Source organism: Acinonyx jubatus, chromosome B2 (assembly GCF_027475565.1).
Source record: "Acinonyx jubatus isolate Ajub_Pintada_27869175 chromosome B2, VMU_Ajub_asm_v1.0, whole genome shotgun sequence".
Classification (NCBI taxonomy): domain Eukaryota; kingdom Metazoa; phylum Chordata; class Mammalia; order Carnivora; family Felidae; genus Acinonyx; species Acinonyx jubatus.
Genome location: NC_069385.1, coordinates 32,986,154 through 33,001,424, shown reverse-complemented (window position 1 = coordinate 33,001,424; position 15,271 = coordinate 32,986,154). Strand labels below are relative to the sequence as shown.

General features: G+C 39.0%; 2 protein-coding genes across 3 annotated transcripts in view; one reads left to right on the top strand and one right to left on the bottom strand.

The window, feature by feature from the left end:
• Positions 1-400: 400 nt before the first annotated feature.
• Positions 401-11,704, top strand: ARG1 (arginase 1). Its single transcript, XM_015072622.3, has 8 exons — positions 401-559; positions 4,135-4,207; positions 6,699-6,873; positions 8,434-8,593; positions 9,790-9,884; positions 10,206-10,310; positions 10,749-10,885; positions 11,107-11,704. The coding sequence occupies exons 1-8, from the start codon at positions 503-505 to the stop codon at positions 11,271-11,273; spliced, it is 969 nt and encodes a 322-aa protein (XP_014928108.1). The 5' UTR covers positions 401-502; the 3' UTR covers positions 11,274-11,704.
• A 1,498-nt stretch (positions 11,705-13,202) lies between these two features.
• MED23 (mediator complex subunit 23) overlaps positions 13,203-15,271 on the bottom strand; it is a 43,945-nt gene continuing 41,876 nt past the window's right edge. For both annotated transcript variants that reach the window (XM_027056884.2, XM_027056885.2), the window contains one exon: positions 13,203-14,875. In XM_027056884.2, the coding sequence (XP_026912685.2) occupies positions 14,708-14,875 (168 nt within the window). In that variant the 3' untranslated portion in view covers positions 13,203-14,707. The remainder of the gene's footprint in view (positions 14,876-15,271) is intronic.

Genomic DNA, 15,271 nt, shown 5'->3' with positions numbered 1-15,271 from the left:
ACTGGAGGGGAAGTGAGAGACCGACTCACCAGGCCCAGCCCTGTCCCACACAGGAGGATTCAAAGGCCTGGAGGAGGCAAGTGCCCTGCCCCGAGTTGCCACAGCTAGAACCGTGGTGCTACTTGTATGGTTATGATTAATTGGTTGTGATTAAAAAAGATTATCATGATTAGGAAATCAAGGTTGTGGTCAGGAAAGAGTCCAGTCTTTCAGCTGACTTTGTAAAATGGGATGAACCGGTGACATGAGTAATCTCACTTAATTAGAGACCTGGACTCCAAAGACTCGTGGCGATTCCAGGTAGGAAGAATTCGAAAGACATCCCGTTTTGCCTGTCATGCTTTGGTGCAGCGGGTGGAGCCAGTCTTCCTCATTAGAATAAGGTAAACAGATTCGACCCAGTTATAAATGGGGGGGAAAAATGTGTGTCCTCTGTCACTGAGGGTTGTAGAGAGCGGTGCCTGGCTGGAGAGCTCAGTGCAGCAGAGAACAGGGGCAGAGCATGAGTTCCAAGTCAAAATCCATTGGGATCATCGGAGTGCCTTTCTCAAAGGGCCAGGTGAGTAAAACACCCGGCTTTGAATAACTGGAATTTATCACAGAGTTTCAGACTTTAGAATTAGGAAAGTGTTCATGTCTGGTTTTTAGTTCCCTGGTGCAACTGGGCCTGAAATATATATTTTAAAGTCTTCTTACCCTTTTGCAACATTGTAGAATTATGATCACCATGTCACCTATCCTGGTGGTTCCTAATCTCAGCCACAGCCAGTTCTATTTGAACCTACTAAGTTTTTCTTCTTATTGTTTAAAAGAACATATTTTTATTTGAATGGAAATGGACTATTTTTGTATTATAGCTATTCACTGAGATTTCCACGTTCTTGTGGTTTTGGGTTTTACAGTGCATACATAGAGGGCAAGAGGGTTTTAAGAAAACACAGTGGTGTAGGGATGTATTAATGCCTAGAGCCATTTCATAGATTGGCAGCAATTTTCAGACTTCTTGTAATTTGCATAACCTAAATGTTATTGCTTTATACAACTTTGTGACTGATTCACATCATTTGAGGGCTTTAATGCTTCTGTGAAAGTGTTAGCTCATGGGCTGGGCAGAACCCTTTGTGTAGCCCTTTTTGAGGGAGGAAAAAAGAAAGAAAAGAAAACCCAACTGGAAGTTGGCAGTATTGAAAGGACCGATGCATTTATGAAATTCCCTGATGGCCAACACATGCCAGGAACATTTCATGACATGGTCTTTTCTTCTGCCTGGGCACACTCATTCTGGCAGATAGAATGTGATTATGGACACCTTAGGCTCCAGGATGCATCTGTGCTTAAAGGGGGAAATAAAGAACAAAAACAAAGGCAACCTGACAAAGCGAATTGAAACTCCTAGGGGTGAAACTTTGTCACTGTTGTTATTTCAAATGGGGTCTTCTTTGTCTCTTTGCCCATGTAGGCCGTACTTCGCTCCTCTTAGTTTTGAACCTGCGCTTGGCACTCTGGCATTTTATTGCAAAACAGATTGGGAGAGGTCAGAGGGTAGAGACCCAAACTGCATTTGGACTGTCAGTAAATACGGCAGCACTTCCCTCCTAGTCCTTTAAAGCCCTCTCCCGAATCATGGGGACATTTGGCTGACGGAGAAATGTTTCTTCTAGTGCTGGGGTTAATCGCAAAACCCACAATGTACTCACCTATTCTTGGGACAGGTTTTAGCAAAGACAGAATTAAAATAGCTGACCAAAAGGAAGGAAAGGAGGGAGGAAAACAAAAAATTTCAGAAGGAAGGAAGGGAGGCCGAAGGGAGGGAGCGAGGGAGGGAGGTAACAACCTGAGCATACTCTGGCCCCTGGACCTCGGCAGAGGACCTTATGCTGATAGGGATAGCCCTTCAAAGGGATAGTATTTTGAAATACAGCCTGATGCATTTTCCATTCTTGGTATTTCTTTTTTTTTTGTTTTTCCCTACAGCTCTTCCCCTATTAATGGCCCCATGAGAATGAAGCTTACTGTCTCGTGGTAGTAAGGAGGCAGAGATATTTTTGCACTAAGCCATAGCATAGAGGGAAATGGTGGCCAGCATATTAGCATCTCTCCTCACCTAAAGGAGGTAGAAGTCTGACAAACAGGCAAAGGAGAGGATTAGAGGATTAGGATGAGGAGAAGGTTGAGTCTGAGAAAAGCCTCCGTCCCCTGCCTCACTCCCTCGCAAGGCAGTGAGGGGCGGGGGAGAGGCGATGGCAAAACATGAGGTATTATATTTATTTTATAGTTAACTGAGGATCAGAGAGGTTTAGTAATTTGCTAAGTTGCTAGCCTTGGCTGTGTGGTTCCAGACAGGATTGTATGATTCAAAGCCTATGCACCTGACTTGTGTTGATGCCTGTAGAGCCACAGCATACTTCACACTTGTGGACATTTAGGGATCTGGACCCAGCTTCAGAGTCAGTAGAGCTAACAAAATGATTTCCAAACTGGGCGGATAAACCAAGCAACGAGGAGATACCAATCGTGAGAAGCATTTTGAATCAAACAAATAAAGAATGATGGAATAAATAAAGAATAAATAAAGAATAAATAAATAAAGAATAATTAAAGAATGATGGAAAGAGTCACTCTGGGAAATGTAACCACTGTGTTAGAGCAGATATAGTGTCAACCAAGGCGTCTGTAAGACTTGTTCTAAAGCTTGAAAGGAAAGGGGAAAAGACCAGGGAGTTTTCTCAAGTTGACAATCTGTGAGCACCTACTAAGTGTCAGCCCTATACTACAACACGTAGCGCTGCAAGTGGAAAGAACATTGGACTGAAATCTAATAAGGAGGAAAGACAAAGCAAGCAAGTACAAAACCAAAGGCAAAACTTGAGCCAAGCAGCACTCTATTGAGTTTTAAAGAAAGGGAAATTATATCTGCTTGATGAAGGATGTGTGTGTGGGGGCGGAGGGGGGGGGAGGGTAGTCATTCAAGAAGGGAATGGAGAAAAGGAGCAACATGTGTCAGGAACAGGAATTTGACATTGAGATTTGCCTAGCAGCCAGGGTGAGTCATCTGGAATTAGGTAGAAATATTTGCTTCATTTGGTGCCATAGCCCCAATCCCAGGGATATAGACACATGAGCCTTTTGGCACATCTCATGGGACAATGCAAAATAACGTTCTGTGTCTAAAATCCTTGTTGGAAATTAGAATCAGAGAGGTGCATAAGAAAATTGTTTCTTAAGACTTCTATTCTGCCAGGAGTCTAGAGAGGATTTATTGCAAGAAGGAAGTGTGTTCGCTTTTCTGATGTAAAAACAGCAAGAGGAGAATTCTTGTCCATGGTGCCTAAGCAGGTCAAAACCTGAAATACCGGGCTGGTCTTTGTGGATTCAGCTCCCAAGTGATGACGTTCTGCTGCCTGCTTTCTCCCCAGGAGCTTGCTAACTCACTGCCATGAGGACATGCACGTAGGGCTCTCTTGCCTTGCTTTTTTTTTTTTTTTTTTTCCCTTATGCTTTTACCCAAGTTTTCCCCTGGGTTTGCAGTATTTTTCCATCCCACCATCCATTTTCCTGAAAACCTACTTGTGTTGCAAGACTCTGCTGAAATGTCACCTACTGCATGTAGCCTTACCTGACACATGCTCTGTCCCCAGCTGAGCTAGGAGCAGCCTGTTTTTGTCGTCACGGCATCTTGTATCTGCATTGAAGTAACTCTCCTAGTACCGTAATTGGGGTTCAATATACAAATTCCATATTAGCGTATGAGTTATCCCAAGAAAGAAGCCCTCTCTTTTTCATGATTTTCTATCGGAGTGCTTTCGCACAAAATACGTGCTCACCATGTTGATAACATGGTGTCTGTCATGGGGAGAGGCGATGCAGGTTCTGGAATCCAAAGAACTTGGATGTGAAATAAGGCTCTGCCATTTGTTAGCTGTGTGCCCATAGGAGAACTCTATAACCTCTCTGATTCTAGATCCTGGTTTTTAACATAGGACTAATTCAGTCTGCCTTGCTGTGATGAGCAAGGTGTAAATGAGATGGTGTAAATTCCCGGCTCTGTAGGAACTCAACTGATTAAATAATGAGAAGAGTTTCTATTGTGGGCAGCTGATCATATCTGAATTATTTTATTGTTTAATTGTTCAGCCACGAGGAGGCGTGGAAGAAGGCCCTACCGTATTGAGAAAGGCTGGCCTGCTTGAGAAACTTAAAGAACAAGGTAATTTTTCCATTGAAAGGCGATCAGCCTGGGGTACCTGGGTGGCTTAGCTGGTTAAGTGCTGACTCTTGATTTCGCTCAGGTCATGATCCCAGAGTCGTGGGATCAAGACCTGAGTTGGGCTCCACGCTGAGTGTGCCGCCTGCTTACGATTCTCTCTTTCTCCCTCTACCCCCTCCCCAACTTGTGTGCTCATGTGCTCTCAAAAAAAAAAAAAAAAAGGTACAGGCTCCTGCTGGAATGGGGTATATCTGGAATGACATTTATTGCACAGAATTGCAGCACTAGTGATAACTTTAGAAGTACAATCATATATATATATGTATATTTATATACATATATATATATACACATATTTATATATATATATGACAGTGTGTGGAGAAAATGCTCAGTAAGTATTGTTGGATGAATATCTTCACTCAGGTATTTTGTCTTTCCAGCCAAACTTTTTACTGTATCTGTAAGAGAATCTGTGTGCAAGAACTGGGGTTGGGTGGGTGGTAAGGGAGGTGGGGGATTTGCAAATGAAAAGTAAGGGGCAGCAGGAAGTACAATGCTAGCAAGAGGACCCCTGTGTGTAAAAGGAAATAAATGATGATGTTGAGGATGATGATAATGACAATAGTACCTGGTGTTTGCATAGTGTGTATGTGCGTATGCACGTACATATACATTCACATACACATACGTGAGCAAAGGAAAAAATGATATAGATTTTAAAAGTACAGGCTAAAGCAGATGTTGTCTTTGCATATAACATCCTGATGAAGTATCGGAGAGGACACAGGGCAACTGGAACCCTCCCGTTTCCAGTGGGGATGTATAATGATAGAGCCACTTTGGAAAGCAGTTTGGCAGTTTCTCCAAAAAACATACATTTGCCTTTTGACCCATCAAATCTGCTCCTAGGTACTTATCCAAGAGAAGTGAAAACACATCCCCACAAAGACTTGCACCTGAATGTTTCTAGCAGCATTATTTATATAGCCAAAAAAAAAAAAAAAAAAAAGAAAACAAAATGCCCATCAACTGGTGAATGGATAAATGACAAGTAGTACATCCGTACTATAAGATAGTACCCAACAATAAAAAGGAACAGACCACTGACACAGGCAAGGACATGGATGAACTTCAAAGACAACATGCTAAGTGAAAGAGACCAGACGCAAAAGACTACCTACCGTACGACTGCTTTTACGTGAAATTCTAGAAAAGACAAAAGCACAGCAACAGGAAGATGACCAGCAGGGGGGCCTACCTTGGGGTGGGCGCAGGGCATGACTGCAAAGGGGCATGGGGGAGTTTGGGGGGCATAGGGGAAGTGCTCTAAATCTTGATTATGGTGCTGGTTACAAGACCATAGATTTCTAGAACTCGTTGACCTGTACACTTAAAATGAGTGAATTTTAGTAAATAATAAATAAGAATTAATTAAATAAGAATAAAATAGTAAATAAGAATTAATTAAATAAGAATAAAATAGTAAATAAGAATTAATTAAATAAGAATAAAATAGTAAATAAGAATTACACCTCATGAAGCTGAAAAAAGGAGGGAGCTAGAGAACAGAAATATTGGGTAAATGGACTGGACTAGTGTCTCAGTAAACAACCATCATTTGGTCAGATTTCGTATCAAGTTAAATCCCTTAAAGGTGTTACTGAATCATGGATATGCGCAAGCATATAATAAATACGATATACAATGACTAGTTAGATCAGAACACTGAACTGGTCCCGTGTCAGTTTTACATGAAGCTCTCTGTACCTTGAAGCTTAATGCAAGGCTTTCTAGCAAATGCACCCATGTCCTTAGGAACTTTGGGTTACCTGCAATTTCTCCCTATTATAAAAGTATAATAATAAAGCCTTTATTTCCTGAGTTCACTGAAGTGTTAGGCTCATTGCTGATAATATACTTATTGAATTTTGATACCACCACTGAGGCAGGTCCAATGCACAGAGGACAGAGCTGAGCTACTTCAGCAAGTGACAGATTGGATTGAAACCAAGGACTGTTAATTATAGAGTCAGGAAACTTAGAAAATACTAGTGTATTTCCTTCTGGGCATAAATGCACACACACACACACACACACACACACATTCTTCTAAAAAAACTATTTTTTATTATAAATACAAGACACGCTTATTGCAAAGGTGGAAAGAACATAGGCAGAGAGAGGGCCACACAGAGATCAAGACAGAGAAGCCACTCGTTAAGCCCAAACCAGAAGATTATCGCTGTCATACTTTAGCGTCCAGCCTAACTGGATTGATTCCACAAGTATTGACCGAGAGCCCGGTGTACAGCTGAGGGGATGATGTCAGGCAAAAGTAGACGTGGATTCTTCTGCCTTTGCAACTTTTACAGTCCTTCCAGATGCTTTCTTTGCTTATAAAAGTGCAGTTTTGTAAATTTGGAATCATCGTACACAGACTGTCATCTTTTTTTATGTAGTAACCTGAAACTTTTGGTGTTAATTACAGGGTGTGATGTGAAAGATTACGGGGACCTGCCCTTTGTTGACATCCCTAATGATCCTCCCTTTGAAATTGTGAAGAATCCAAGGTCTGTGGGAAAAGCGAATGAGCAGCTGGCTGGTATGGTGGCAGAGGTGAAGAAGAATGGAAGGACCAGCCTGGTGCTGGGCGGAGACCACAGGTCTTGTTTAATGCTTTTCTCCATGAAGTCTGGCACAAATGGCATGAGGGAGGATGACCAAAACCATGAGGAGAGAGAAAATATGAAAGCGAAAGCACTGATCAATGCTTTATACCAAATTTTCTGCCTTTTTTCCTTTTAATTGCATTGGTTGCTACTTTCTTTTGGAAACACAGACTCCCCTCTATTTGAAGTCTTGCATTATCTTTATTACAGCAGAAAATACATGACATGAATGGATTTGCATAAACAATTCCACACAAACTTACATTCCAAAATAAATAAGCATGAGGAAGTCACAGCCAGCTCATTGTACTTGATACAATAATAGGGTAATAGGAACAACTTATTAAAGTCCACATTTAAAGTCTATGCTGCCCATTATAAAGGTAATATTTTCAAATTCTTGAAACACACACACACGTAAATAAGATTGTAGTAATTTTAGCTTCCTAACAACCATTTCAAATGAAACTGAAATTCTGGCATATTTCTTTCCTGCCATACTGTTTTTATTGTACCTGATTTTGTTTACCAAGTGCGTGTGTTATCCTATACATTATTCTTAACCTAAAGCACAGATTTCCTTATGTTACTTCATGATATAGATAGGCATAATTTTTATTGTTGCATAATTTTTCATCAAGGTATTAAAAACCACTATACATATCCATATTGTCAGATACTCAGGTAATTTTCAAATTACCACGATTATAAATGTGGCAAAAATATTTTTGTGCATCAGCCTTCTTAACGTCTACCCTCAAGGTCGCTGGATACATTATCAGAAGTCTGATCAGATCAGAAAGTACAACATTACAATCACTCTTGATGTAAGAGTCAATCACCTCAGCTCCTTGGTTTCCCCTAAAACTCAGTTGAGAAACTGCGGTTCACCTTCTTTTTAAGTGGAAACATTTGTAAGTGGAAATTTTAAGAGTGGCAAATAGCCTCAAGACAAGAAATCTGAAGGGAAAACAAACATCAAGCTGAGTAATCAATACTCAAACTTCAAGCAGAGGATCTGAGTGTTGAACAGTGAGTAAGCACCCAGGATATCCTGGCTGAAATGCATACAAGGATTTCTGAGTGATACTCTCCAATTGTAAAATAATTGGATTTTAGGAAAAATGGAAGGATTCTGTGGTAATTCACTTGAGAGAATGAAGTATTTACCAAAAGAATTGAGAGTACAGAAAATCAGCCTGATACAATATTGAGAATTAAATAGTGTCTCATGCTAAGGAATTCATGTGGTTAGTGTTTTATACAGATTTATTTTTTTGGCTTAAATAATAATTTGCAATTTTATTAGAAGGTGGTTTCCAAAAAACAAAAAAATCACAAGTTTTTTAGCAAGGCCATTGATGCAAACATAACTTGCTAGCAATTAACATAAGCTATGATTTCTCTTTTAATTGGCAGCTCTAATTAAAAATCTGTCCGAAATAGCAGCCATTTTGACTTAAAGGAAAACCAAGTGAGAGCACTGAGTTAATAATATGATGGATGTCATAAACCGCAAAGCTGATGTTCACACAAACTTTTTTTCCTGTGTAGTATGGCGATTGGAAGCATCTCTGGCCATGCCAGGGTCCACCCAGATCTCTGCGTCATTTGGGTGGATGCTCACACTGATATCAACACTCCACTGACAACCACAAGTGGGAACTTGCACGGACAACCTGTGTCTTTCCTCCTGAAGGAACTAAAAGGAAAGGTAAAAGGCTGGTCGGTATTCTATTACAGAAGAATCATCACTTTAGCAGAAGTTCAGGAGATAGAAAGGAAGGAAGAACCCTGTGCCATCTTATTTGTGGTGTGATCTCAATCCATTTTCTCAGCAGTCAATAAGCAAAGGGGGTGGCAGATAAGGGTAGTGAGGCTCTGTGCCTCTGCCGTACATGGTAGTTTGCAAACTGAGCTTACATATATCTTCCCTTTTGATTTTTAAACTACCCTTTTTAGTAGGTGGTGCAGAAAGTGATCCTTTATATAAGCAAGTTAGCAGAGATTCAGAGGTTATAACTTGCTCAAGATCACATGCCAAATACCTGGCAAGGAAAGGGCCAAAACCGGTCTCCGACAACCTACGTCTTCCTACTGCATGCCACACAGCCTCTCATTCTTACCGAGTGTCCCCTCCACGTCATGGGAATTTTCAAAAGTGTTTTAAAATGTGGATTACAATGGCTTATTACTTAACATCTTTACTGTGAGAAGTTCATGTCTACATCGCAAGAAGAACTACCACCTGTTCCCTATAAACTTCTTTTCTAACACATATGACATTCCAGATTTAACATTGTGGTTCATAATTTTCATTGATATTCTGTAGCATATCAATAAAACAATTTTTATTGATATAGCTGTAGTATGTTGGTCTTTATGATGATCCTTGGGGATGCAAATCCCCTTGTTAAAGGCTCAGAACTGATGACCAAGTGATAGGTTTATAAACTTACATGGGAACAGCCATCCCTGGCTCTGGGACATTTGGAAAGCAACCAAAGGGCTGCCCGAAAATTCCCCCAGTCACTCTAAGCCATCCTCTGGGATTAAGTCCTTACTGATGAGAGAAAGAAGGAAGCTACAAAAGTAATGAAAGCACACTGATTTCTTTATGGCAGAGTTTTGGGAAAACAGGGTCCAGTGGAATGGGGCACAGAGCAGGTAAATGCTGACAAATGATTCAGGTCAGGTCTGGGCCACAGGGTGAGGGTGGGTAAGCAAATCTAGAGTGCCACAAGGGGAGGCAGGCATTCTCTTCCGAATTTTGTACTGTCTTTAATGATTTCCTCGAAACTCATGTTCTAAATGTAAGATATACGCAGTCCAATAAGTGCCCTTTACTTCTAAGGTAAGATCTGCTCAAGAATCATACATGTTAACCAAATGGAAACATTGCAATTTTAGATCCCTGATGTACCAGGATTCTCGTGGGTGACTCCCTGCATATCCGCCAAAGATATTGTGTATATTGGCCTGAGAGACGTGGATCCTGGGGAACAGTAAGTTTAATTCCTTGATGCGATTTACCTTTGCTTTCTCCCTTTTGCATTCATGCTGGTCAAACCTGTGACACAAAAATTGTTTTAAGTACCAAGCATTATATCGATATCTACATATCCATATAAGTATTTATGTATATAACTCAGGTGAATTTTTTATTGGCTTGCTGTTAAAAATACATTGATATATACATACAGGTCACAGAACTCAAATATTTTATGTATCATACCACAACGATCTTTACTTTAAAAGGAAACAGTAGTGCATAGAACTAGACTCTTTATTAATTGTAGGTTATATTAATATCTCCTCTTTCATAGCTATATTTTGAAAACTCTGGGTATTAAGTATTTTTCAATGACTGAAGTGGATAAACTGGGCATTGGCAAGGTGATGGAAGAAGCACTCAGCTACCTACTAGGAAGGTAGGTATGATCCTTGTAAATATTACTAAAAAGACTTACTACTGACGTTAATAGATGTTAAGTTATTAATAAGGACTCTATATAAAATCATAGAACTTCACTGGATTGTTACTTTTGATGAAACAAGGTAAGAACTGTATTTATGTACTACATATTAAACCACTAACTTTAAACTGAGTTTCCTGGGGTGCCTTGGGTGGCTCAGTTGGTTAAGCGTCCGACTTCAGCTCAGGTTACGGTCTCATGGTTCATAGTTCGAGCCCCACATCGGGCTCTGTGCTGACAACTCAGAGCCTGGAGCCTGCTTCAGATTCTGTGACTCCCTCTCTCTCTCTGCCCCTCCCCCACTCACACTCTGTCTCTCTCTCAAAAAATAAGTAAACATTAAAAAATTTAAAAAAAAAAATTAAGCTGAGTGTCCTTCCCACCTCTTAAAAGAAAGAAAAGGCCAATTCATTTGAGCTTCGATGTTGATGGACTGGACCCATCCTTCACACCAGCTACTGGCACACCAGTCCCGGGAGGTCTGACTTACAGAGAAGGTCTCTACATTACAGAAGAAATTTACAAAACAGGTAGGTAAAAACTGGGGTGAATAAAGAAGCAAGTGTACACATGGCCAATATAGATTTATACCCCCTGATCTCAAAGTCAAGGCCCATTGGACACTTCCAGAATGCCCATCGCATGATGCAATCCCCACCTCTTTACACTCCTGGATAATATTTCAAGTCAGGTTACGAACTAAAAACGTCAACTATTTAACAAATTACATTATTTTCATTTGTTATTACAGGGCTACTCTCAGGATTAGATATAATGGAAGTGAACCCATCTCTGGGAAAGACACCGGAAGAAGTAACTCGAACAGTGAACACAGCAGTAACAGTAACGTTGGCTTGCTTTGGAGTTGCTCGGGAGGGTAACCATAAGCCTATTGACTACCTTAACCCACCTAAGTAAATGTGGACATGCCATGTAAAAATCTCATAGCTAATGTCATAATTAGCCAATCTAATAACTTACTTAAGCTTACAGCTATTGCCCCAATGATTTGATCTTTCCAAAAAATCTTCTGCCTTGGTAATTATTATTAAAATTAGTATAAACTATCAATTCCCTCTGGTATGAAATTCAAGACTTGGACATTCTAACTTCTGTGAAATTGAAGTTTGTATTTCCCATTTTGGCAAAAGACATCCTTAGAGAAAGATACGTTAACTTCCAAATAAAATTTGCTGGCATTAAAAACAAACACACACCTGTTTAAGCCCACACATGTAGAATGGGACTCCTGATGTCAGCAGATTAAGCTCACCCCACCTGAAAGGGATCATATTCTTATGTTGTTCAAAAGATGTGATTTTTATAATAAACTCTCTATATTAAGGTTCTCTCATGTCTACATGTTTCTAAATACATGGAATTGCTAAGGATTTAAAAAGCCAAAGTGAAATCATCATCCTCAAAATTCTGTAAGCCTGGTGAAATGAAACTCTGGCTCTGGTTTCTTCAACTGCAAAATGGGCAATGATAGGGCCTGGGGAATCTCCACATTCATTAATGTTTGACGATCATGTTTTACTTTTGTAAAAACCTCAGACATGGTGTTGGTTTATATTTTAAGCAAAGCTTCTATTCACGTAGGCTCTCTGGAGGCCTACCCTGGAGGTAGAAAAAAGAAATCAAACTGCTATTGTTTCTAAGATCTAACTCGTATAGGAATTTCACTTAAAATGATCTGTGGCTTCCAAACTTCTCACTTTTACTCATTGCAATTAGAGTGTATCTCATTAGCTGAAATCCTTAAACACCCTGAAAACTCATCTTGGCTGTGGAATATAGTGAGGAAAGTGGAGAAAATAAATGAGAGTAAACTACAGTTGACCCTTGAACAACATGGGTTTGAACTGCATGGGTCCACTTATACACAATTTTTTGATACATACGGTACTGTAAATGTATTTTCTTGTCCTTAGGATTTTCTTAATAACATTTTCTTCTCTCTAGCTTTATTATAAGAGTTCAGTATATTATATACGTAACAGACAAAATGTGTGTTAATTGACTGCTAATGTTATCCGTAAGGCTTCTAGTCAACAGTAAACTATCAGTGGTTAAGCTCTTGGGAAGTCAAAAGTTACAAACTTTCGACTATGTGTGGGGGTCAGCACCCCTAACCCCTGTGTTGTTCAAGGGTCAGGTATATAATTAAAACCAGGGAAGCAAACTCTTCCCCCTCTCCCCAACTTACATAGAAACTCAGATGGACTCTGTGATGAAGCAGGTCCCATGAAAGGATTTTTATTGTTGTTGTAACAGCTATGTGTTAAAGAGCCCCTATCACCTGATTTTTCACAAGCAATCCAGAATTTTAAATCTAACTGTTGACATTATAGACTCTGTCAGATACATATTTTACTGAATTACTTTTAGGTCAAAGCAATTATGATACATCTTACTGTAAAGTATAATGTTCAATACAATAGCCACGTGGGGTTATTTAAATTATTTAAAGCTTAATAAAATTAAAAATTCAGCTCTACACTTCAAGTGTTCAGTACACGGACCTTCTGATTCTTGTACTGGACAGCACAGATACAGAATATTTCCACCACTGCAGAAAGTCCTATGGGACAGAGCCACTCTAGATTACTATTCATTTTCAGAAAGAAAAACTTTGAGGATGAAATGAATATAAAGGCGATGTTTTTCCCTCAGGTGCATTCTAAACCCAAATAAAGCTTCTATCTTCTTCTAATGTCTCTGATTAACAATTCTTTTAAAAGCCTATTTTGGGAAAATCATATCCCCTTATTTTTAGCTAGAGAGGAAACAAATGGAATTTTTAATAATTTAACTGGAATGTATTTGTCCTTGAGACAGTCACACTGATTTTCACTTCCTTTATTCTGTTTGTGTAACACCAGAGTCACAATTATTCCATTCTAGGATCTCAAAGCAATATATTCTTCAAGTCAGTAAGAGTAAGTGAAACTATGCCAAAAGGAACACTTGAAATCATTTCTAGCATAACATTTCTGGAGAATTTTAAGGAAATTATTAACCTAGAAAAATTACTTATACCATTACATACATTTTAAGCCAGACTTGCATGGCAAATAAAGATTTAGTGATTACAATAATATGAACCACAAGGAGAGATCTAAGAGAAATGTATTCAGAAATAAAAATCTAAAATACAGTTGGCCACATTTCTGATTCTTTAAAAAAAAAAATCAGTAACTCTTAGTTCCTAGGTCAATGTCAGGAAAGTGGAGAAAATAAATGAGAGTAAACTACAGTTTATTAGGTCAGTGTCAGTCACCAAATGCAGTGTACAACCTGTAGAAACAGCCCGGTTCTCTTGCTACAACCTAGCCAGCATACTGCCTGGAACACAGCAGACACCCGTTCAGACTGAGTAATTAATCAGACAGTTTACTCATTCAACAGATTTTACTAATTATTTTCAAATCTTACAATCTTAACGCCATTGCCCCACCCTCCCCAAATTAACAGTTTGCCTCTTAAAATCTGATAAACCATAAAGAACCACAATATATGCTATAATTAAAAATACATTAAGAATTTCAAGAGTATAAAAACTTAAAGAATCACATCATTGGCCAGGTGAGAGTGTCAACCTGGAAAAGCAATTAATTTACTTTTAGAAACAGAGATTGGAGAATCACCATTTAAGTATTATTTTATTAAGTTTATGCCTTTCTGTGTTATTTTTTTACATGGCTTTGAAACTCATTTCATACAGTAAGTTCAAGTCCATAGCAAAAGCAAAAACTTGCCAATCTGCCTTAATAGAAATGTTAGCCCATTTCTTTGGAAATCTATGGTAAAAATTTTAAGCCATTTTTAAAAGAATAGGAAACTGTGTTTGCTCCTGCAATGAAGTGAAAATTCGAGTCCTTTACTTGACAAAAATCTCCTATCCCAAAGATACACCAAGAGAGATTTATGTATAAAATGATTTGTAATAACTATTTCACATGTGTGTTGCCTTTAAAACAATGTATTTGAAAGCAGAAGTCATTAATAATAAAAATTAAAAATAAAACCGGGGACTAGATAGGAAAGATTGAAAGTATCTAGTAAGACTCATTTGATCATAGATACCTCAGTATTCCTAGGTAGCTCTAATAAATTGTGATGGATATGAGCAACATGTAGTTTATCTCTTAGAGACAAAAATACAGGTAGGGAGATGGGAGTTGTAAAGTATCAACAGATTCATCATTTGAATCAAAATAAAACAATCTGAACATCACTGCTTCTACTGTATCTCTCTCTATGTAGCAGGATCATGTTCAGATTTAATAGATTTGAGTCCACTTCCAAAGACAGATGTGTTTTCCTTTTCACCGCGGTACACCCTGCCCTCACTGAGTGACCGGTAAGGACACTGACACCTGATTAGACTGAGGTGCTGGAGACCCACTATTTATGGCTTGTGGGGGCACTGCAGCTGGTTCCATCTTGCTAATGTGTGTGATGAATCGAAGACGAAGTTTTAAAGCTGGTTTTAAGTTACAGATAATCTTCTCTACCTGCGAAATAAACACATTAAAAAATATTTTAACCAGAGAACTTCAATTTCCCACCTTGAAAGAAGTGACTTATACATATCTGGAGATGACAAACTAGGGAGTAGAGTGGGCTGGATGAGGAGTTTCTTATGTGTTTCAGGTTTTAACAAAAGCAAATAAAATTCTCGTAAACGAGGAAAAAACTGCATTCTCCCTCACACACGTTATATGTTATATATGTGTGTATATGTGTGTGTGCATATACCTATACATGCATACACTTACAAAAACATACCCACTTACCTAGCTAGCCAGTCATCTCACTGTCAAAAGCTAGTATAGTGTACATTACGCGTTCTTCATCCTTTTAAAATGCCACCATCACAGAAGCGTGAAGCATGATTATACTTTGAAGTT